Raw genomic sequence first — 25777 nt, 5'->3', positions numbered from 1 at the left:
CTTTTGCTACACCTGCTTCTTTTAAAAGTGTATGTTGGCCATCATCAAAAAATCTAGAAACAATAAGTGCTGGAGAGGGTGTGGAGAAAAGGGAACCCTCTTGCACTGCTGGTGGGAATGTGAATTGGTACAGCCACTACGGAGAACAGTATGGAGGCTCCTTAAAAAACTACAAATAGGGCTTCCCTGGTGGCGCAGTGGTTGAGAGTCCGCCTGCCGATGCAGGGGACACGGGTTCGTGCCCCGGTCCGAGAAGATCCCACATGCCGCGGAGCGGCTGGGCCCGTGAGCCATGGCCGCTGAGCCTGCGCATCCGGAGCCTGTGCTCTGCAACGGGAGAGGCCACAACAGTGAGAGGCTCGCGTATGGCAAAAAAAAAAAAACTACAAAGAGAACTACCATATGACCCAGCAATCCCACCACTGGGCATATACCCTGAGAAAACCGTAATTCAAAAAGAGTCACGTACCAAAATGTTCATTGCAGCTCTATTTACAATAGCCAGGAGATGGAAACAACCTAAGTGTCCATCATCGGATGAATGGATAAAGAAGATGTGGCACATATATACAATGGAATATTACTCAGCCATAAGAAGAAATGAAATTGAGTTATTTGTAGTGAGGTGGATGGACCTAGAGTCTGTCATACAAAGTGAAGTTAAGTCAGAAAGAGAAAGACAAATACCGTATGCTAACACATATATATGGAATATAAGAAAAAAAAATGTCATGAAGAACCTAGGGGTAAGATGGGAATAAAGACACAGACCTACTAGAGAATGGACTTGAGGATATGGGGAGGGGGAAGGGTAAGCTGTGATAAAGTGAGAGAGAGGCATGGACATATATACACTACCAAATGTAAAATAGATAGCTAGTGGGAAGCAGCCGCATAGCACAGGGAGATCAGCTCAGTGCTTTGTGACCACCTGGAGGGGTGGGATAGGGAGGGTGGGAGGGAGGGAGATGCAAGAGGGAGGAGATATGGGAACATATGTATATGTATAACTGATTCACTTTGTTATAAAGCAGAAACTAACACACCATTGTAAAGCAATTATACTCCAATAAAGATGTAAAAAAAAACCCAAAAACGTGTATGTTAGCAGTGTAGTTGGGGAACATTTGCTTCAATGTGGTAATTACACATTGCTTTTACATTTATCCTGTTGGCCCTTAATTAATTGAAAGGTGTTCAAAACATATTCATCATTTAATTTGTTGTTTAAAATGCCTCCTGTTCTTTCCCTGTTAATACCTTGATAGATTATTTTCCTTGTTTTCTGACTTCATTGATTTAAAGCCTCAAAACTGTAAATTGTACCCACAAACACACCCATACATATATTTGAAAACAAGGAGAGGAAAGATTGTGGCTTCCGGAATATCAGTAATATTTCACATTCATTTTTTAACGAAATAATTTCTTTGAAATTTCTAAACCAAATAATGTCATTCTTTCTACACACAAAGTTCTTCTGTGATAGCCGGCTTCCACGATGCCCCCCCCACCCCAGTAATTCTTGCCTCCGGGTATTCCCCTGTGTATTCCCCTCCCACAGTGAATAGGACTGATCTACGTAACCAACAGGATACTGCAGAAATGACAGTTTGACTCCTGATGCTTGGTCATAAAAGACGTTGCAGCTTCTACTTTCCTCTTTCTTGAATCACTTGCTCTGGGGTGGCAGGGTTTCTCAACTTCAGCACTATTGATTTTTGGCTGAATAACTCTTTGCTGTGAGCGACTGTCCTGTGCATTGCAGAATGTTTAGCAGTATCCCTGGTCTCAACCAGTAGATGCTTGTAGCACTCCTGTCCCAGTTGCAGCAACCGAAATTATAGCCAGACACTGCCAAATGTTTCCTGAGGGACAAAATCACCCTCAGGGGAAGTCAGTTGCCATGTTGTGAGGACACTCACACAACCAATGGAGAGATCCCCCTGGCAAGGAACTGAGGCCTCCTGCCAATAACCAGTACTTCTAGTTAGGCATGTGAGTAAGCCACTTTGCAAGTGGATATACTAGCACCAGTCACGTTTTCAAATGACTGCAACCCCAGTGAATATGCCAGTACCAGACAAGCTTTCAAATGACTAACCTCAGTTGACAACTTGACTGCAACCACAGGAGACTCTTAGCCAGATCCACCCAAGTCATCTACTCTCAAATTCATGACCCACAGAAACTGTGTGACATAAGTGTTTGTTGTCTAAAGTCACTAAATTTGGGGATATTTTGTGAGGCAGCAATACTGAATCCATCCTCTAAAAGAGAAGACTGTAGCCAATATATGTTAAGTTCTTATATGATCCCAAAGCATTTTTTACCAAGACCTCACTTTGACCCCTGGAAAAATACTTGTTTCTCATTCTTCAACCATAATATGTGAATACATTTCATGAATCTTCCTCAGTTTTATTTATTCTGAGAGCTAGTTGTCATTCTTTTCTCCTTTTTCTTTCCTTCTCTTTTAATATTTCCTCTCCCTTCTCTTGAACATTTCTAACTTAGCTTTTGAGACTTTAATTTTAGATAAACTCTCTAACTGCTACTTTTTATTTTCAAAACGTTCTAAAAATAAACTGTAGAAATATAGTTTCTGTACATTTACTTAGAAGAGTGTCATATGGGAAGATCTTTAGCTCACAATACCAAATGAAAACCCACTCACAGAAATTCTGCAGAGTAAATTTTCTGAACTATTTGAAAAGGAGAAGAACAGGAGGAATACAAGTGTCAACAATAATACTTGATGAGGACAGTGATAACACGAAACAGTATAAAATGTATGGTGTTTCAGATTCACCTTTGTTTAACCTCTGGTCCCTGGACAGCTTCAAATTCCTAATAATAATTGTTATTTTGTCCTGTGGTATTCATTACATCTGGATGATTGCTATTATCTTTTAAAATGATTTACAGTTCTTCTACCAAGAGGCTAAAAGAAAGCACAGAGCAGTAAGAGTTGATGTTAACAGTCATACCAGTTCCTTTTATTAAACTCTAAATGTAAATCTCCAAAAGCTTTTAAAAAATGCGTTTAGAGAAATTAGAGTTGGTCATTCCGTGTACAAGAAGAATTAAGTGTTTTCTCGGCACCACCTGACCAGCCCTTAAACTAATAATTAGAAAGCATTTGTCACTGTTACTTTTCTGTTAGCTCCACCTGAATATATGTGAAAAAAACCCCAAGAACTCCAAAGTTATCAGATGTTGGAATGGATTCACGTGCAAAAAAGCAGAAGTCCTCAGAGCAATACAGATTCACGACATGAAATTTAAGGAAGTAGAAGCCACACTGATCAAATTCTACTACCACCTCTATGGTGGGGATGGTACTTCTACCTGGACCTGAATGTACAGGATCAACCTCTCTGCCTCAATCTACAAAAGGCATTAATACCAAAAGAACAGCAGAGCAATATAAACAACACCAATACAAATGAGTGTAGACTCTTTGTCCCACTGGGGTCACATAAAGCAGAGGTAGGCATATCACATGGAGGCCTATTATTCAGGGGGAGGAAACACTCATAAAACTGTGAAAAGAATGAGTTGATCTTGCAACAAAACAAAATAGAATACTTGGAATACTGAGAGGGCTAAAAAAAAATTCCTTAAAAAATATCTGGGGATTCAATCTTTTAGGGATTTAAATTTTTGAAGATCCTGGGGAAAGTTTGGTCTGGTTACAAGCAGATAGATCATCTTTATTTAATTATTTAAAAAAAATTTTTTTTCAACATCTTTATTGGAGTATAATTGCTCTACAATGATGCATTAGCTTCTGCTGTATAACAAAGTGAAATCAGCCATATGTATACACACATCCCCATATCCCCTCCCTCTCACGTCTCCCTCCCACCCTCCCTATCCCACCCCTCTAGGTGGTCACAAAGCACCCAGCTGATCTCCCTGTGCTATGCGGCTGCTTCCAACCATTCATTCTACATTTGGTAGTGTATATATGTCCATGCCACTCTCTCACCTTGTCCCACCCCACGCTTTCCCCTCCCCGTAGATCATCTTTAAATAGCCAACCCAGGAGAAAAAAGGAGAATAAATAGAAGGCACAGTCATACGTAAGTCATTTAATACTAACTCTAATTAAATCCAAGTCCTCATTTCCAATTCCCCCACATGCACGTATAGGTTCTAAAGGGCACAAATCCCCAACAGTCTGGTGACCCCACTCTGACTGACTGCTTCATGTTTAATACAGTTATGACAGTTAACCGCTGTATGGGTGTATTCTGGGGAGACTTGAGAAAGGGCCAAATCGTCTAAGGTACAGAACTCTGGGGAAGGATGGACGTGCACACGTGTGTCTGTGCGTATGAGTATGTGTGTGTGCAATGGATGTGACAGTGAATGAAACATAAAGCAAGAAGGTTAGGGAAGACTAAGGCAGCACCCTATTATTAGCGGCTATAACAATCATCCCACTGCATTTCATTTTATTGCATTAGTTGTTTTCCTGAATTGTTGATGGCAAAATAATCAGATTTTAAATAGATTAAGAAGACCTTACTCTTCAAAGGGATCTTTACGGATTAGCTAAGTACTCCCACTCTTTACAGTACAACTTTCTTGGGGGTAGGCATTAGTATATTAATTGTCTTTTATTACCCACATATACTTTGACTAGAAAAATACTAAATATTAACTAATATATAATTACATGGACAGTTAAGTTTAATCACTGACTAACTCTTGATAAATTCTGTTTCTTCCTCTTTTTTTTCATAAAGTATTTTAAAAATTCTTACATCTACATACAATGCAAATGTCATTTTGACTAGTGAATATCAAAATAGAGCATATGCGCCACCATAAGGTTTCCCTCCATATTTGAATCTCTTCAAATGAATTCCCACCACTTGAATTTCAGGGTTCTTCCCAGTCTTCAGAACTTTGCTCCTTTTTCTTTTTGCCCTTAGGGTTGAAGCCTTGACATCTCTGGGACTCACTGATTTCTACTCAGAGATGTCACCTAACAGAGCCACTGTTAGGAACTTCTTAGTGACAGGCTTCCTATTAATTTTTTTTACATGTTATGTACGTATGTATGTCTATGTTGGGTCTTTGCTGCTGCATGGGGGCACAACTCTTTGTTGCGGTGCGTGGGCTTCTCATTGCGGTGGCTTCTCTTGTGGTGGAGCACGTGCTCCAGGCACGCGGGCTTCAGTAGTTGTGGTGTGCAGGCTCAGTAGCTCTGGCTCGCGGGCTCTGGAGCACAGGCTCAGTAGTTGTGGCGAACGGGCTTAGTTGCTCCGCGGCATGTGGTATCTTCCCGGACCAAGGCTCGAACCCGTGTCCCCTGCATTGGCAGGCAGATTCTTAACCACTGCGCCACCAGGGAAGCCCCTTCCTATTAATTTGACCTGAAACTTTACTAGGTGAGTACATCCAAACTACAACTCTTTTTCACTCCACTCATTGCAGAGGACAAGGGGCAGTCATTGAAAACAAAGGATTAAAAGTCCAAAGATAAGTAAAAATAAAACGTAAATGCAAAACTCATTTCTCTCACTCCCACTTATCTTAACCCAGAGCAATTTTCACCCGTCAGATTAAGAGCAGTATTAGTGATCTTCCTTTCTGAATATAGATCTGGAAGAGTTGTCCTATTTGCCCCAGTCTTTTTTTTTTTTTTTTTTCATGTGATAGGTTTATTCTTTAATTTGTTCCATAAGCATCTTTTTAGAAATTATTCCCAACTGTGCTAGTCATGGGGGAGAAGGAATTTATATTCCAGTTGGTGAAGCAATATATAGACACTAAATGACACAACAGTTTAAGGCTATGGAAGCTGCTAGAAAATTGTAATACAGTTAGTTAACTCTTGAACAACTTGGGGGTTTGAGGCAGTGACCCCATTTCACAGTCGAAAATCTGAGTATAACTTTTGACTCCCCCAAAACTTAACTACTAACAGCCTACTGTTGACTGGAAGCCTTACAGATGACATAAACAGTTGATTAACACATATTTTGTATGTATATACATATACATTTGTATGTATATGTGTATATCTACATATATTTGTATGCATTCATGACATACCTAACTTTTTCTTAATTTCTTCAGTATTTCTAGGCTATGCAGTTTGTCTGCAAGTTTTTTCAAATTGTCACAAATCTCCAAAAAACTTTCCAATGTATTTGTTGAAAAAAACCTTTGCATAAGTGGACCCATGCAGTTCAAACCCATGTTGTTTAAAGGCCAACTACATTTAAAGAAATATGATTGTGATTAATCTAAAAGAGTGTCATGAAAGAAATTCTTCTGAAAAAAACCTGTATTTTATTTAGTCTAGATTATTTAGACCAAACTTTGTCACAAATGTGGTTGATTCACTAGTCTAGGACTGGGATTTGGATTTTGGATCTTAGATATTTAATTTAAATGCAATTTTCAGAACTTTTTCAAAAGGTTATCGTTTCCTTATTCTGTTGATCCTGACACCTCTTTTTCTGAAGAGTCTGAAAACACAGAAAGGTGTCAAGGGCATGAGCTCTTAGAACACTTAGTCCTATAAAATTTGCTACTTGGGATTAGATGATTATTACCAGAAATAAAGATTATTTTCCCTTCCCTGAGATATTCATCAAAAGCAATTATTTTCTAATTGTGACTGACAAAGTATTTTTTTCCTTTTTCCTTTTCTCCTAATTAACCTATTAGAGAGTTAATAAAACAAAAGGCATGGTATATACCTAATTGAATACAAAAATTATGCAATTTTTACCTGGGAACTTCTCCCCACTCCAAAAGAAATGCTGATTTTATAAAGCCATTTTGTCATCAAGAGAGCTAGTTTCGGGACTTCCCTGGTGGCTCCGTGGTTAAGAATCCACTTGCCAATGCAGGGGACATGGGTTCGAGCCCTGGTCCGGGAAGATCCCACATGCCGTGGAGCAACTAAGCCTGTGCACCACTACTGAGTCTGCGCTCTAGAGCCCACGAGCCACAACTACTGAGCCCGTGAGCCACAACTACTGAAGACTGTGCACCTAGAGCCTGTGCTCCACAACAAGAGAAGAAGCCACCGCAATGAGAAGCCCGTGAACCGCAACGAAGAGTAGCCCTGGCTCGCCGCAACTAGAGAAAGCCTGCATGCAGCAACGAAGACCCAATGCAGCCAGAAATAAATAAATTTACATTAAAAAAAGAGAGCTAGTTCCAAAGAAGAAATAAATGCTAATAATTCTGTACACTATTGTTACATAAATATTTGGGGAGAGTCAATTAAATATCATAAAATATATAAAAGTACATTTAGTAAGCTTAATAATCCGTATACTATTTTAAATAATTTGAATACTTTTATATCTGTTCATTTTTAATGCTGATTTTCTAATACTATTCAATTTACTCCCTGACAACTAAACTTTACAAGTTACAAAAGCATCCTTATACATTTTGTCTTACTTTAAGTCTCACAGCAAGAGTGTGAGATATTATCAATCTCACTTCACAGATAAAGAAACTGAAGTTAGAGATATTCAAAGATTTGCCAATAGTCATAACCTTATTAAGCTTCGGACTCAAACCCAAGTCACTGGGCCATTAGGTCTAGGCAACTTTTCAGAGCTGCCTCTTATCTAAATGCCAACAGGGAAAAAATTGTTGAGCAATTTCTTTGAAAAATCAGACTAATAACTGAAATCTTGCAGTTTCTTCTTAATTCTGAAGAGATTTTTATACCTCATTATGATAGGGATCATTAAGAGCTCAATGTGGATAATATTAATCTGGGCCCTTGCAAAAAATTTATAATATCATATCATGAAATATTTTAACAAAATAGCTACAAGTAAATTCCAAATGTATTCATGTATCTAAATTATACATCAAAAGAGTACATATTTCAAGTAAATGCCATAAACATCCTCAACACTATTATTTAAGTGGACTTATTTTATCTCAACATAAAACATATGTCAATTTATATATATCCAAATGCTGCCCAGTCATTTAGAGAGGAACTAATATTACAAGAAATGAAAGAGAGGATGGAAAAGACCTTTAGCCCACCTAATGGCCTGACCAACGGCTATGAATCCATCCCAGGTTTATTTCAAATGAGTTGTGTCAAAGGTTACCCACAGGCCATTTTATAGTGATTTATAGCTGATGTCTTCATATATCCTTTTATTTTAATGATAATCTCGATACAGTCATTGAGGCATTCTTTGTCTTCATGGCAGTGACCAGGAGGGAACTGACGTCTTTAAAAAATTCTAAGGGGTGAGGATTATTTATATAGAATGGCAGTTAAGGCCAGTTTTTATGTTGTACCCTGGAGACAAAATAATTTTTTCTCAACATATTGAAGATGCTTAGCTTGATTATATATTCTGCCTATCATTGTTATAATATTAAATTGAAGGTATAGTCCAAAGAAAATTCAATAAACATGAAAAGGCTCAGAATTGAGCATCAGGTAAGAGGCTGATTTTAACTATAATGATCTCAAATCTGTATTAAGGCTCTCACAGCGTAATGATTCTTAAGTGTCTGTATTGAGTTAAGCATGTCGTGAAGCATGAGGAATTGCAAGACTGACTTATCAGATATTCATTTAAGAAATAGTCAATTCAAATAATGCGTAGTGAAACTCAGCTGTAATGCCTCATGTTTAATTTTTCCCAACCCATAACATTAAGAGAATAATACATTCCACAGTCTGGATGGCATAAAAGATTTTATATAGCAATTGTAATGATATCATTACATAAGAGTTTTGATGATATCTTTTAAACTGAACTAAGGAGAAAGAACGAGTGCATTTACCTTAGATTCGACTTTATTTTGAATGTTGCTTTGGGTCATTAGATTGCCAAATAAAATGAATCTGCATTCTTGATTACTGTAGTAAAGAATGGAATATATATATGTTTATATATATAATATCAATAATGTTTATATATAAGCAAATGTATGTAGAGGTGAAATATTTCTCTGCCATACTTGAGCAGATTGATTAGCCTAAAAGAGAAGCAGAGAAAGATAATCTTACAAATGTAAGAGAGAAAAATTTTTTTTAATTTCCCTCCTAAGACTTTACTTGAACTGTCAGTTAAACAATATAACAAAAGTAGCTTATATTAGTATAAGCACAGGCTCCAGACGCGCAGGCTCACCACTGCGCCACCGGGGAAGCCCTCTGTACACTCTCAATCTGTCAACATACATAAGGGAGGCCATTCACTTGAAGATGTACTCATAGTAAACAAACTCATGAGGCTAATGTATAAGTCAGAATGTCAACTCATTAATTTAGACCTGACCAAAATATTGCTGAATTTTTTAAGGTATTCTTCTTTTAATTTCAAGAGACCTCGAAATGCAAATTTCACTATCAGAATCAGGGCCAAAGAAGTAGTGAGTATAGTTGGTCCTCCGTATCCCTGGGTTCCACACCCACGGACTCAACCAACTGCAGCTGATACAGAGGGCCAACTGTACGACACCATTTTACATAGGGGGCTCGGACGTCCGTGGATTTCGGTATCCAAGGAGGTCCTGGAACTAATCCCCTGTGGATACCAAGGGATGACTGTACTTCACTCAGACCATAGTAAGGACTAGTAAATTATGTATGCTTCATTACATACGATGTCTCTTGAATGATCAGGACACTCATATTTCCTAAATCCAGTGTATCTCACCTAGACTGACAGGATAAACAATAACAAACCTTACTTTTAGGTTCCATAACCTTTCTGTGCATATGGTCTTTCGACATAGTACAACAGCACTGTTTTACTTTTCTTAGGTACAACTGTATTCCACTCACGCTGCATTGAGATTATCCTCAAGCCCAGGGTCTTTGATGCTTCCACGTAAGGGGTCCCAAACTCAGTCATATTTTTGAACATAGTATCTTGGCTTACTTCCACAGATGGCTCATTTATTTGTTTGTTTGTTTATTCTTCTAAAAGAACTAGAGCAATGATTATACGTGAAGCATTACACCGGATGCTAAGGATGAATAAGATATACTCCCTACCATCAAGGGATTCAGAGTCATACAAGGGAAGGCAAGTGCAGTTATACAGGTGCTGTGATGCTATACAAGGAGTACGTGCCTATGTAGTGTGGTCACATATGATGGAATAGCCGATTCCACATAGAGGTGACAGTGGACATATGCCTTATGAGTTGGTGCCAGGCAAGAGGGAAAAGTGGAATGAAGAGGGCAAAAGCATTCCAGAGAGGGAGAGTGGCACAAACATAGGCAAAAAGAGGTGAAATAACATGATACATGAGGAAGTGATTCCATTTGGAGCACAAATTGCTGAGATTGGGAGAAAAGTAGAATAACTTAGGCTAGTGAGGTAAGTGGGGCTAGATTAGAGAATGCCAAGGGAAGATGGTTAGACTTCCTCTTTTAGACATTTTTATCTTTACATTTTCATTCTTCTTAAGTTCACTCCCGAAGTTCTAGAGATGCATTACTGTAAACCTTATTTCTTTAAAATTCAGATGAACTCCCACACTCCACTCTTTCATTCCTACAAGTCTTTGCACAGGTTGTCTCATTTTCCTCCAAAAACCATGTAAATGGCCCATCTTCTGGAAGCCTTTCCTTATCTTCCTATTTCTCCCCAGGTTGTGTTGAGAACTTTTTTCCATTTCTCCATATTATTCTTCGATTATTACTTAGCCCACAGTATTTTAATTGTTAGTTTATTTGCTGCCTTCCCCATTACACTGTACAGTGTTAATTACTGTTCTTTTTTATTCTACCAGTGTCCAGTATATTATAGGTGCTAAAAAGGTGTTTATTGAACAAACCTCAGTATTGACATCTTCTAAGAGTGACTCTAAGAAGTTTCATCTATGAATAACATAGTCATTACATGATATTTTAAAAATTATATAAACCAGTGAATAAACATATAGCATTGTTTCAAGCAAAATGTCAAGTCTATTGATATATCTCTTTCCGAAGGAAGACATTCCTATTCCTATTTTCCCACTAGAAGATATCTCATTTAGGATAAATCATATTTTATTAACTGTGCATTCTAAGTGGATCTTGTTTTTAAAAATAGAATTCATTTCAAAATACATTTTGAAAGAATATTTTTTAAAACTTTTAAAAATATTCCTTTTTGTCTCATTAAACTCCTTAATGTTTTCTTTAAGATGCCCAGAATTCTAGAACATAACTTGGTTACACCAAAGGCCCAAAAGTTAACCTGACAATAGCTAAGAATATATGACTGAAATAATAACAGAAAACGTACACAGATACATGATCTTAGATAATGTTGTATTAATATATTTAATTGCAAAAATAGACATATAGTGAAGACTATATCACAGATAGTGATAACCAAGGTTTCAATTCATATTAAGATTGAGTAGTATAATATAAACATTTAATCTAGTAAACAGTTATCGACTGCATATTATGGGGCAGCCACTTAAAATTCAATGGGTAAAGAAAGTGTTTGTAATATGATTAATCTTATGGAATTGATCTTTCCTTCGTTTAGTTTGCTGCAAGTCCATAAATTATGGTCCCAGATACAACAGATCAGAATTCCAGCTCACTGCAACTCTGTGTATGCTAATAGAAAACGACAAGCAAAACCAAATCAAACAAAAACTACCCAGAGGTTCTCTTAAAATTGTATCAGAACCATCATTTTTTAGATAAATGACAGCACTATCTGCATAAAAACCGGCGCTAAAAATTCCATCACTTGACCCAAAATTTTTGTCTTGCCCTGTATTTATATAGGGTTGACCTGAATATTGAGCTCCCGCAGACTTAAAATGAAACTTTGATCCTCAAAAGAGTTACACGGAGAAGTATAGAAAACAAAAATCTGTACCTATTTAAGGACATTCCTACTGCTGTCATAATGCTTTTGTACATACTTCACAACAGCATATTTTCCTTATGTTATTTTAAGTACTACTGGAAATACCACAAGAGAAAATTTTTTGCAGTACTTCATCCTTTCTATTTTTGGTCTCAATTTCTTTTTCTCCTATTATGAAATATCTACACTGCCAAAAGTCATCAAAATTGCACAACAAACCATAATAGCTCAAATTATATAATAAACTAGAAAAAATAAGATTCTTTGGTTATTGAAAGGCCCAATTTAAGTGAAGGTCTCATATGGAATCTCAGTACTGATAACTGGTCTTGCAAAGAAATCTAACAGAGCTTTAATAAAAAATATTTTGTGGTTTTATGAAAATGTAAGGTTTCTAGTCTTTTCTGGTATTGGCAAACAATTTGGGGGAATATACTGTTTTTTCTATTTAAGTATACTTTTTTTTCTGTCATATTATTTTGGTAATGTAAAACCTGTAAAGTAAGAATTCTGGTCTTCATTCTGCTCTAAATTTAGAGATCTCATCCTTATTCTTTTGAAAAACCAAAATCATAAAGGATGAACGGTTGGGTTCTGTAAAAGTCACCCTATGGAATCAGCTAGTCCATAGTCGGAAGTACGAGTGCTAAAACCTGTGGGATATTGCAATTGTAAGTCCTGCAGCTCACAAACGGAGGGGGGTAGAATTCTAAGAAGCATCCAATTATATTATCTACCAGGAGGTCCAGGACTAGGAAAGGGGTACATTCTTCCCTTGAGAACCTGAGGACACCTAAGTACTTGATTCAGGTTAAGGAAAATTGCTAGCTTTTCATATTTAGACACTTGATATTTAGACATGCTGCTTTCCAAGCAGCACTCTGTTAAACAAGTTCTTAGCAGTATTCAATATTCTGAGTCATTAAGAATGTACTTTTCAAATTTAATATTTATGATTAAAATTTTCGTGAGCAAAATTCTGATTTCAGTATAGAAAAAATTTCAAATCTATTTTCAAGTAAAATAAGAGAATTCTAAGATTGTTCCCTATTTCAAAAAAAAAAAAAAAACAAGAGCTGTTCTATATTTTGAATCCTATTCTGTATCCCCCCTGTTCTCCAACTTGAAGATACGTGAAATAAAGAATGTATACTTGCAAGTTCCTCTGATCATATTAAGTAGACTCTAGACCAGCAGTCCCCAACCTTTTTGGCACCAGGGACCGGTCTCATGGAAGACAGTTTTTCCACAGACAGGGGTTGGGGGGATGGTTCAGGCGGTAACGCGAGCGATGGGGAGCGGCAGATGAAGCTTCATTAGCTCGCCCGCGGCTCACCTCCTGCTTTGCGGCCCGGTTCCTAACAGGCCACTGATTGATACCAGTCCGCAGCCCGGGGTTTGGGGGCCCCTGCTCTAGACAATAATTCACAGTCAATGTGAATTACACCACTCACTGTGCATATGATGAAGGCATTTTTTTCCCCCACATTTAATACTAATCAAGTTACACATTTTCTTTTCTGGTCTTTGTTCAAAAAACTATAATTAAGAATGACTGTGTTCTTTAGTTGATTATTAGAAGAAATGAGAAACTGCAAGAATGATGATGGAGTTCACTATTTTATAACTTTTTGGACAGCTCTGGATTAAAATAGTCTCTCTTTCTCCTTAAGTTAACTTTGTGCAAAATTAATGCCACTACCATATTGTATGTGCATGAGAAAATGTGAGAAGGGGTATAACTAAAAAGGAATCCTTCTTCATGGAATATAATACAACAAAATGGATACATTAGAACTTTGTATATAAACTCAATATAAGTAAAACAAATAGGATTTTAAATGCATTGTGAATGTACATGCTTAAATAAATCATATAATGAGTTTTAACAAGAAAATAATCACATTATTTATAGAAGTTTTACATAAGCTTTATAAAAGCTTTTTTTAAGTGGGTGGCATTGCATGTTTATATGACAAAAAGTGTGACTTTAATAAAGCTTGTAACTGGAGGAAGGGAGAAGGGAAGAGGAGAGGAGAGGGAGGGACAGATGGAGGAAAGGAGACAGGGAGAGACAGGCAGTAAGAGAGAGAACGTGTGCCTGATTTTGAGAGAATGTTGTCCTCTCAAAGCAAGTTTATCCCAATGATGAAAATAACGTTCTTCATAATTTTAAAACTGCCCTGTTGTAATTGTTTTGAGACTGTAGCACATTTTTCACTGATTTTTTTAAAAGATAGCTAAAAGTCTGTTGCACTTGGCAGGTGCACTGGAATCACACTGGGTTATAAAGTTTTGGGTAAAAATCAAAAATTAGAGAAAACATGTCAAAAGTAAAAATCTGATTAGAAATTAGGGTCTGTTTTCTCGTGTGACTTGTAAACCTACTCACAAAAGAGATCAAGTAAAATAAGAATTCTAAAACTCTTATCAACACTAGTATATAGCAATTATAATTTTTTAAGATGACTTTTCAAAAACCAATACTTAGGTGTTAGTACCAAAATATCACTCCAAAAATTCAACCCTGCAATTTGCTTCCTATAGGTGTTATCAGGTACTATCAATTGTGTGTGTTTTCATATATTACTAATGAAAAAAACCTGATAAAGGAAGTGACTCTAAAGAAAACCCAGGAAATAGTGTAGGTTAAATCTGTACTCCAGGTGCTTACTTGCTGCCCTTAACAGGCTTTAATGCGATTGTCTTTTACTGTCTGTATCACTTCACCACATCCCTCACCACGTACACTGTGCTCCATGAGGGCAGAGAACCAGCTACACTGTTCACCAGTATCCTTGGGTCCTAGGACTCTGACAGACACATCATAAGCAATTAATCTGTTGAATTAAATTGTCTTGTCTCTCCAATGGCAAGGTCCAGGATGTGTCATTAGGACTCAAATTCCAGAGTGTTTCTAGGGAAGTAATGTAGAGACACTTAAAATATTAACTAATTGGTCCAAAAGATAAAAGGAAAAAAATTCCTTTGCCTGAAAGACACAATACCCTAAGAAAAGAATGCAATGAAGAGATAATTACAAGAGTTTAATAAGTCGTACGACAAATGGAAAACACATAATTTCTCTTTAAAAGTGAATGCACTTAGAACGAAATTCAAAACTTAACATGAAAAAGTCCCACCTGATGTGGTCTTTCTCATTTCCAATTTCATTTCTTATTCTCCCTCACGTTCTTTGCATTTCAGCTATCCCGGCCTATTTTCTAAACCTTGAATTTGTCAACCTCACTCATATATTACAGTCTCTGCAACTGCTGTTCCTCCTGTTTGAAATAACCTTTTCCTCAGACCTCTGCAGGTACTTTCCTATTCATGATTTAAGTCTCAGAGAGGGTTCCCTTATAGCTCTGTCTCAAGGAGATTCCCTTGCTTGTCCCTAGGCACTCTTTTACCCTTATTTTCTTCACAGCACTTACCAATATATGAAATTGTCGTTTTAATTACTCATAGTTTATCACTTCCCATTAGACTGCAGAATCTAAAGAAGACACAGTGTCCTGTTCATAGCTGTAGTAGTTGTAGTTCTGTCTTGAACTGAATTTGGCACATGACAGGCATACTTTAATATTTGTTGAATCAATAATGGTAGATGTAAGCATAGGGTGTTACAGAACACTAAAAAGGGACAGTCCTTTAAAGAATGAGAAAACAACAGAGCTAAGGGCTAGAGACCAATTCCAAGTGATACTGTTTAGGCTCCTAATTAAACCACATCTGAAATCAGAATAACATTTTTTTTTTAATGTGACTGAACATATTTCCTTTTTGCTTAATCCAGTTTGGGTTGGGTTTTCTATTATTTTACTAACAAATACAGCTGTCATTCAGTGAAACCATAGTTTGAAATCCTGGAAAGTTGATTACAGTTCTACTTAAATAAGAATACTGTGACATTAAGTTACTCTGAATAAAATAATGCCACCTCCAAGACGGGAATAAAGACACAGACCTACTAGAGAATGGACTTGAGGATATGGGGAGGGGAAAGGGTAAGCTGTGACAAAGTGAGACAGTGGCAGGGACATATATACACTACCAAACGTAAAACAGCTAGTGGGAAGCAGCCGCATAGCACAGGGAGATCAGCTCGGTGCTTTGTGACCACCTGGAGGGGTGGGACAGGGAGGGTGGGAGGGAGGCAGACGCAAGAGGGAGGGGATATGGGAACAATATGTATATGTATAACTGATTCACTTTGTCATAAAGCAGAAACTAACACACCATTGTAAAGCAATTATACTCCAATAAAGATGTTACAAATAAAAATAAAAATAATGCCACCTCATGGAGTGGTGGACTCCTTCTGTCACTGCAGCAGACTAGGCAGAGGCAAAGTAACCCACGACTGAGTTACTGTGTGTTGGACTGAATATTTTCTGCATTTCCTTCTTACTGAAGCTTCCATAATTCTATAAACAAAACAGCCGATACAATTTGTTAAATAAATAAAACTCCTGAATACTTTTGGTTTTGAACTTGTCTGCCTTCAGCTTAGAAGGTTACCTCTTTTTATTTTTTTGACTCAAATTTACATCTGTTTCATTACTGTATTATTTTCTTTTACTCTCTATTTTATAGTGTTTAAAAATATTAGTGGAATGCTTGGTTCTCTCTAGAGAAAAATCTATTGATAAAACTGAACAGATAAATAGGCATATATTCTATTTTCCATCTATCTAAATAAGACATTAATAATTTGCTGTCATGTAGAAAACAAATCTATACTTTTGGGGGCATCTCTGTTAAAGAGACTACTAAAATTCTTCCTATTTTTTTGAATAGGAAAGAATGATTAAGCAGAAGGTATTCAAATGAATCAAATCTGAGGTGTGGTCCTCCATGGTTTCACTTCTCAATTCTCTATTCAAGCATTTCTAGTACAGGTCAAGGCTAAAGGGGTGAAAAGGGGTCGCTAATCAATAGCTCAAATGAGGCACTGATCAATCATTTAGGATAGAAAAGAAAGGATTTTAATTGATTTGAAGAATGTTTTAGGAAGCCCAAATTACAAATGATTCCCTAAAAGGAAAGATAACTACAGAAGTGCACTTTCGCTCTCTCCGTCTAATGTATTGATGACTTACGTTTAGCCATGACGTTTATTGACGTTGTACTAGACACACACACACACCGCCCCCAACCCCGATACAGGGACATCCTTTCACATTGGTCTGTTTTTCTTTCCCACACTATTTAGGTTTTAACTGCCTGGTTTTAACATTAAAATGCTTTCAACATTTAGCTTTTTGGATGGTGAATCTGCATTGTGTAGGACCTATTCTAGAGGGCAACTTCCGCTTAAAAAATGTGATTCTGTGGATCTTCCTGTCTCCGCACATGCTCAACACCCTCTTGTCTCCCCCATGGTTTGCATTATTAAAAAGCTTTGACATGGCTCATCAGAGCTGGCTGCTGTGTTCCAAACAGGTTCCTGTCAAAACAAAATCAGTATACCCGGGGACACAGGCCAGGCCAGCTGAATTCAAAGGATATTACCTAAATCCCTTTGTATATTTTGCCTTTAAAAAAAATGCCAACACTATAATTAGTCTGTCTCTTTATTTTATAATTTTTATTGTTTTTATGTTACAAATGCCCCCCCCTCCGCCCCGCTTTCCGAGTCATAAGAATATATCACCAAATGACCTACTTGGACATTTAATACCACTGTGCTCAGAAAAGCCTCTGTTTAAGTACCTAGCTATTTGAGATTCCTGTCAACTGAATACAAATGAAACGGAAAGGAGAAGGCTCATCACAGGGGTTCTGCTGATAACACTTCATTTAACATATTTCAGTTTAGCAACAAGGGGCCACAAAAAGAAAACTATTTTATTTAAAACGACAGGGCGACTATGTTATGCCCACTGTAACTATGTCCCACACAGGAAGTGATGATAATGGTAATGGGCCACATTTACAGTTTAACTCTGTGGGGTGACTCCTCTCAAATGAATTCACCTCTTGAGTATGACACATCCATATCACATCTCAGAGGCTCACAAAATTGTTATTTCATAGATATTGAAATACGGGGTGAAGGAGGGGTGTTCGATAGCTATTCAACAAAGCACGAAGCAGCTGTACAGAGCAAGGTGTTAGGGAGATTCTAGCATTTAATTGATATGCCAGACAGTGTTTAAAGCATAAGAATAGAAAATGGCCAATTTAAATGTGGTTATAATTAGCTGAGGCTAACATTCCGTTCTGCTCTGAAGTTTTAGGAGACATGAAATCTACAAAAGTACCAGGTCTAATAGTTTCAGGAGGAATCCGTGGTTTTATTTGATCTTACATATATAGATGAATGGAAGCGCCTCTTTGATTAGTGCTATTTAAGCACTGTGGATTACTTAGAAATACTGTATTTGGAGAGGAGTTCTGACCCTGTTTACTGAGTAATGATTATTCGAGATCTTGACCTGAAAAGCTCTAAAAATAAGTCAAATAGTAGCATTCTAGGAATTTTTACATATTGGAAATCACATCTCTAGCAACTACTACTACTAAAAATTTTATACGGCCAGATAAAATGTGAAACTATTAATTGAAGTTATGATTATGTTGAGCAGTGCTTTCTGAATTTTTCATGATGCCACTACTACTGTGGAGGCCTTAGTACTTCCTGGTCCATTTCAAACTTATGAAATCTCTTTGATGTCTTTTGCTTTATCTTGAAAGGATGTTTTTGTCAAATATTAAAAACAGTGTTTTTATAGTTAGTGTGGTGGTGGTTTGACTTGGTTGTGGTTAGGCTGTATGTGCCCTTTTGTAGTGAGCCTTTCCCCCAACTGGCATTATAGAACACTGTCTCAAAGTTAGCAAAAAAGCTTCATTTCCTAAATCTCCTGTTAGAACTAATTTTCAGTTAAGATGAAACATGATTATCCTCTGATTTCTCATACTCCCAACATACAGTGCTAAGTAATCTTGTGTGTATATGTACCACAGTTCGTGACTTATAGTATTAAACTATAAAATTCTACCCTGTAGATCAGTGTGTACTGATAAAATGCTTACTTGCTAGCATGAAACCATGTGATTGGAACCATTATAGCAAAAAATAGCTGCGCTAAGAGGAGTCATGGCACTCCTGACATTACTAACACAAGCACCTGGCTACCAATTCAGAAAAGATCTTAATTTCTGTGTCTGTGAAAGAGGATCAGATAAAACAATACGGTTCCACTTCTTGCTTCTGAATTTGAAACAATATGTATAAGGATATTGCCCCTGAAAGTATCTGATTGTGTCTGGTCAGCTGGCTAGGGCTTTCTCTGGCTTGTTGGAAAAATATTTATTTTCCTTGTCCTAACTCCCAGGTGCTACTGCTGAGCAAATGGGAACATCACTGCCAGAAGTATTTGAAAAGAACAAAAAAAATTGATTTGGACAATCTATGTGCTCCTGTCATTGACAGAGACACCAGTGCGACCAGGGGTATGACTAGGGTCAGAGCAAGGTTAAAAGAAAAGCACCCAGGAATTCTCTCTTGTCATCAGCTTTTCAATCTAACTACTCTTGGTTAGCTGCAGGCAATATATAAGTTTTCATCAAATACCAAGAGACGTTTCATAGTATTTACAAGTTGCACTTAAAATTTTCCCAAGAGGTGGCTACTTTTGCAATAGCAAAACACTTAAAATGAGAAGTTCGGGTGGTTAGCACATCTATGACATATGAGGATTTCCTGACAACATGGAAATTATAAGCTTATTCATTAGCAACAATTGCGTGAGTTGTATGTGAAGCCAGGTAAAAATACTCCTCCTCCTAAGATAACTATTTTAAGGCTGATATTGATTCTGTTATTTTTAAAAGAAATAATTTATTCCTACCAAACAAATATTACCAAGAGATCAATTACTATCACAAAAGAAAGGCTATCTAGGTTTTTTTTGAAAAGATTGCAGCAAACAATGCAGAAAACCATTAAAATAAAGAAGTATGTGGTGCAAAAATGAAAGTCACTGAATAAATTGTGTCCATTCTGTGGCAGAACGCTAAACTATAAACAAATCAATGTAAACATTCGTTAAGGGATATAAGCAGATTCAGAGCAGCAATATTGTCTATGGGATTCAAGGACCAATACTGCTACACAAGACTTTAAATAATCTTCCTTAATATGAGAAATAGAATTCTTCCTAAAATTTCCTTTAAACTTGATCTCTTGTACACATAAGTTCAAGATTTCAAAGTTTTTTTTTTTTTATCAATATTTAGCTATAAACTCAGCTGTGAGGATAGGCATGAGCTAGGAGAATATCCCCGAAGAACTAAATATTAAAAAAATTAGTCCTGGAGTAGGATACAGAGGGGAAAAGATTAAATAAGTGCTAAAGAGACAAGTGTACATGCATTAAGAAAGATGTTATGTAACACCTGAGAAATTTTTAAAACCTGCTGATAGCCTTAATTTTTCAACCTTTGGCAAAATATATTATAAAAACAAATTCTTGTCTCTGTGCATAATATAATCAAGGCATAAAAAATAAGGAAAAGTTAAGCAATGACAGTTTGTCAGGCATTAATGAAAACAGTTCAAAACAGTAAGTTTAAAGACATCTAATTCAACCAGCAATGCTATCCAAGTTGTCCAATGCAGATTTTGAAGAGAGCAGATTTCTTTTTGTGTTTTCATGTTTATGGTACACACTTCCTGTCTGCAGTTTTTAGAAGGTTACTGTGAGTCCTCTAAAGGTTTCTTTATCATTTACTATTATAAATAATTATGTTCCTAAGTGGCAGTTCAAAGCTCAGTACAGCACTCGTACAACACCACGGAAAGATCAGGTGACCTTTCTCCAATTCTCCTCTCTCTGGTGCTGAGGACAGACAAAGTGATATGTCTGTCATACGCCATTACCATTAGAACAGAATCTTGTTCTTTTATTACAACTGAACTCCGCCAGATTTCTCAGCAGGAATGCTAAGTGAAATCAATGTCTTGGATTTCCAGGCTGAGCTTGGAGGTCACAGCCACTCTATCATTTCTCAGCATTATCCTTTCTAGTGCACACACAACCCCCTCAAGCCTCCAACTGGCACACAGCAGATTGAAAACAGCATGCATCAGAGGACTCATGCTGTACAATTTTACAGTCTTTTGGAGCCCCTTCCCTTTGATTCCCCCCTTCCATTTTTTGCAAATTGCAAATAAGTTTTGTTTGTGTCCTTCTCTGGAGTTGTGAGTCAAAGGCAAATCTAGGAAGAAGGGCAGGCAAGAAAACCCAGAGAAAATGGTTGATTTTTGACAGCTGTCAATAAGATCATTTTCCTTACATCATCACCTAGATGTGGCTTATGATTTTATTCTTCTATTGAAAGTACAATAAAGGTACTTTCAACATAAATCATCAGTTTGGCTTATGCCAGGTAGGGACGCAGATAACACAAAGCTAAATAAAATAATTCTATTGTACAGTAAGACAGACATGAAAATCCACCAATAAAACACACAGAAAATGCCCCCAAGACACTAAGAATTGATTGTTCCAAAAAAAAAAAATATATATATATATATAAAATAAATGATAACAATTATATATAACTAAAATGGCTTTGTGAAGGCAAAATGTTTATTATACCATGTATAAATGTCAATTCCAGCCTCTAAGAAACTAAATTCATGTATTGAAATGGGACCTCTTTATTTATTGTTGCTTGTATTTTTTTAGCTATGTTCTTCATTAAAATGACAACAGTAATATTTATTGGTCTGGCTATTTTTAACCCACTAAACTTTACTGCTGAGCTAAAACACCAAGCACATTTAAGACACCTTTTCTGACAATAAGAATGGTGGCAGACAGTATGCTAGAAGACAATGAGCAAAGAAAGGACGCATTTTTATTAAATCGTGGCTGTTTCTTAAAAAGGGGCACTTTATTCTGGGTTAAACTTTTTATGTATTTTATAATAACTGTAGATGGGAAAAAATACAACATCCATGGTTTTCTTAAACTTTATATGATAGAAAATTCATGAAGGCTAATTTTCCAAAAGTGAAATTTAGCGATAAACTATAAATATATTTTTTAAATTAAGTATAATCATAGCTTATAGAAACACAATCCACTTTTTTACTGGTGCTAAATAAATGGAGGTGTTTAAAACCATAGAATATGGGAGAATTCTAACATTACTGAAATAATCAATCTCTGCATCCAGTCCGTGGAGTTCTATGAATGTCTGGAACCATATAGCTCATAAAGCAGTGTCCTAATCTTGGCCAACTTTCAGTCGCTTTTACATTTGCCATGGTTACCTAAGAAAGTATTGTAGCAAGTGCTCAATAAACATTTGAATGTATGAATGAATGCATGAACAAATAAACAGATGCATAAATGGATGAGGCTGACTGACATCAAAAGCTTCATGATTATTTGAGTCATTTGGGGAGAAGATATTAACGATAAAAAGTAATTCTAGGAACCAGGAAAAACCCATTAGTCCTTTACAAGTGAACTATATACTATCAAATCATAAGATGAAACGTCCTAATGTACAGCATCATTATAAAGCATGATGTGAAATCACATTAATAAGTCATGGGAAAAAACCCAGAATGATGCCTCACAGAGTTACTTGTGTGTGACAATGACTATGCTGCTACAACTATTTATTTTTCTCAGTGTTAGCCTGTACATGTAATACATTGAAACTGCTGGTCCATGGAGACACCAAAACATCACTGCTTTAAAATGAAATTATATTTAATAAATGTTATAATTATTACCAAGTTTTAAAAACATATGTTCTGCTGTGATCATGAAGAAAAGCAGACCAGGCCTTAGGTATACATCAAGCACAGAACATGCAAGGTCCATTACACAGCAGAAAGAGCTCTTAAAAGTGGCTTATGCATGTTCCCTAATATCACAGTAGTAAGTACAATGTTTTGCACTATACATTTGCACATGTTGCTGGTGAGGTCTAAGGTCCTTGTCCAGGTTCAGTTACAATTCCAAACGTATTTATATCTCACTATATATAAACAGACTTGGAGGTTTTGGGGAGATAGAGGCTGGAGGACACTTTCCCAATCCATCTCTTCTCTTTCCCAATTTCTACTCTGGATTAATACACTGACTGTGAAAAGCACCTGCCAGGGCACTACGGAAGGAGTAAAAAAATTCTTGGATTGTTTTTTTCTTTTGCAATACTTTCTAATTTTTTTTCTCTGTGTATTTTTTCAACCGTTGTGACTACTCTTAGCCTATTATTCTTTAGACATTTCAACATGAATTCATGAAACGAAGAGCAGAAGCAATTTTCTAGGTAATTCAGCAAAAGACAAAACAGTATTATTTTGGGGGTAAATTAACTGTTAACAGTTTTCTACTTAATATTTTCTAATTGTTAGATAATGTGTGATTATTTCCCTGATTAACGTCAGTGAAAATTATTTTATGGTTACTCTTTTTACTTTTTCCACAGAAAGTTTAATATATTCATATACTATCATCTAGGTAAGATCTTAAAAATCACAAAGAAATTCAAATTAATTTTTCTGCTTCTCTCTTCTTCTAAGCCAAGAAACAAATTACCTGAAACTCTCCTGATCCTTTTCTACATTCTCTCAGGAAATGTTTCCTTAGCTCTAAAAACAAAACTATTTCTAAACAGTCTTACTTTTAATACTAGTATTATCTTCCTATCTGTACACGATCATCTCATTGGCTGAATAATACATCGAAAATTATGTCTATACTATACCTCGTAATAATAGTTATTGATATTTATATAAAACATTTTCTGTATGCACTAATCATACTCATATATTAAGGGTCTATTTCAGTTGCCCCTTCGGGAAACTTTTCCCAGATCTCTCACTGAAGGTAGTAATCTCTTTGTCCTAATAACTTCCAATGCACTTTATCTCCAACTCCTTCTAAGACTTTGTATCATAGAGGGTGGGTATCTGTTTTATAAGACTGTAAAATTCTTGATGACAGCACACCTATCTTACAAATATTTGTGTCACTCACATTTCCTACTATAAATGCATGTTTGTTGAATAAACGAGTGACTAAATGTAGGTATGCAAATTTATAGGGACACCTTCCTTACTGATCCTACTAGACTATTATTTCCTTGGAGATCTAGAGTTTAGCTCAGTTGCTGGCACATAATAGATATTCAATAAATATCACTGAATGAAAAGTACACTCTAAATGTCAAAACATGTAGTTTCTTCAAAAGGGTACCTTGCTTTTGGGTGGTGGGCTGTTTGTGCTCTTGTCTGTGTGAATGCTGGTAGGAGATACAGCAGCACCAAGGTTGCCTTGGGGTATGCCTGGGAGCTTTCCTCCTGGAGATACCTGCATTGCAGCTAGCTGGGCAGCATATAACTGCTACAGAAGAGAGAGAGAGAGAGAGAGAAAGAGAGAGAGAGAGAGAGAGAGAGAAAATAAGGACTGAGTAATAAAATAAATGCACCTGTCAGAAAATACCTATAATAAGATGTGGTATTTTTCCAATTGGGTCTTTTTGTTTGTGCCCTGGAATATTTAAAGAAAGACACTGTCACCTCAACTGTCATGACTTACTTCTCAGGGGATAAATGACAGATATGACACATAAGGAATTTTAGTTTCAGTATATACAGGGACTGAAAACAAGTAACAGTCATCCGTATTTACTCTTTGCCAACATCAGTGGAGGAAAAGTATATCATACTATATGGTTAATACCTTTATTTTAACCATTTAAAAATTTACACGGTGTGTTACAAAAGAATGAAGCTTCATACACCAAGTAATTTTCTTACTATCCATATGGGTTCAAGCCCTGTATATTTCCTTTATTTGACTTGCTGAAAAGGGCACCTGTAACATTTTTTTCTGATTATTAGCTGTGTAGAAATGCAAAAAAGCCACTGGGAGGGAATGGAAGGGGACTATTTGAAGAACATTATCGGGTCAGTCTACCTCAGTTGATAAAAGTTAACTGGATGCTTGCCAGAATGCCACTTTACTTCATGATATATAAACACAGACAAACTTGAGATAATCTTGAGGATTAGGGTTTTAAGGAATACTATCTAAAGCACACACTCTTCGACTAAGCCATCACATAGTAATTCTTATTAAATAACCAATAAAAATTCTTCAACAAATCAATTTAATAATAAGGGAAAATTTTACTTGATGATGATGGTCGTATCATGTAGTATCTTAAAACATGGAGGTTGCTTTAGATTCAAATAGTCATATCAAATGTTTAGATTAATACGCTTTCGTCTCCATTTAGCATTTTGTGAAAATCTGATTGAAGAAGCAATTATTTATATATACATATACAAATATTAATAAATAAATGTATAGATATACACACATATATATACATATATATGTGTGTATATATATTTAAAATACAACCCAATTTCTTATTTCTCTTTTGTCTTAAGATTTCATGGATAGCATTTACTATGCTAGCTAGAACTTCCATAATAAAAAGACTGATGTTAAAGAAAAAAGCTCTCAAGGAAAAGTGCTGTGAAATAGTTCTCTGGATTATCTTGGTTTTTCTCTGAAAGGGAAATTTCAAAGGCTGAAACTGCTCAGGATAAGCCAGAGACTCTGATAAGTTGGGTCTCTCTATAAATGAAATAATGAAGACTGGCATTTATATACATGAAAATATATTTACATTTTTCAGAGTTTCTAGATGCTTTGCTCTAAATGAAAACAGGACATTAAAATTATTTTAAAAATTATAGCTTATTGTTTTATGTCAACTAATGCAAGATACATTCCAGACAAAAGAAACACGAGAGAAGTATATTTATACTATCAGTAATGACTGTCCCACCCCCAAAATTTTTTTGGCATGCATTAGAATTATGTTATTTCTTACCCCAGTCAATCAGAAAGAATAAGATTTAATTCATAAGTCTT

General features: G+C 36.2%; 1 protein-coding gene across 3 annotated transcripts in view; it reads right to left on the bottom strand.

Moving 5' to 3' along the window:
- Positions 1 to 25777, bottom strand: part of SOX5 (SRY-box transcription factor 5) — a 401670-nt gene that overhangs the window by 46990 nt on the left and 328903 nt on the right. For all 3 annotated transcript variants that reach the window (XM_065886530.1, XM_065886528.1, XM_065886531.1), the window contains one exon: positions 24086 to 24232. In XM_065886530.1, coding sequence (XP_065742602.1) covers positions 24086 to 24232 — 147 coding nt within the window. The remainder of the gene's footprint in view (positions 1 to 24085; positions 24233 to 25777) is intronic.

The sequence above is a fragment of the Phocoena phocoena genome, chromosome 11 (genome assembly GCF_963924675.1).
Source record: "Phocoena phocoena chromosome 11, mPhoPho1.1, whole genome shotgun sequence".
NCBI lineage: Eukaryota > Metazoa > Chordata > Mammalia > Artiodactyla > Phocoenidae > Phocoena > Phocoena phocoena.
Note: the sequence above shows the minus strand (reverse complement) of the source record. Positions and strands in the feature narration are given on the sequence as shown.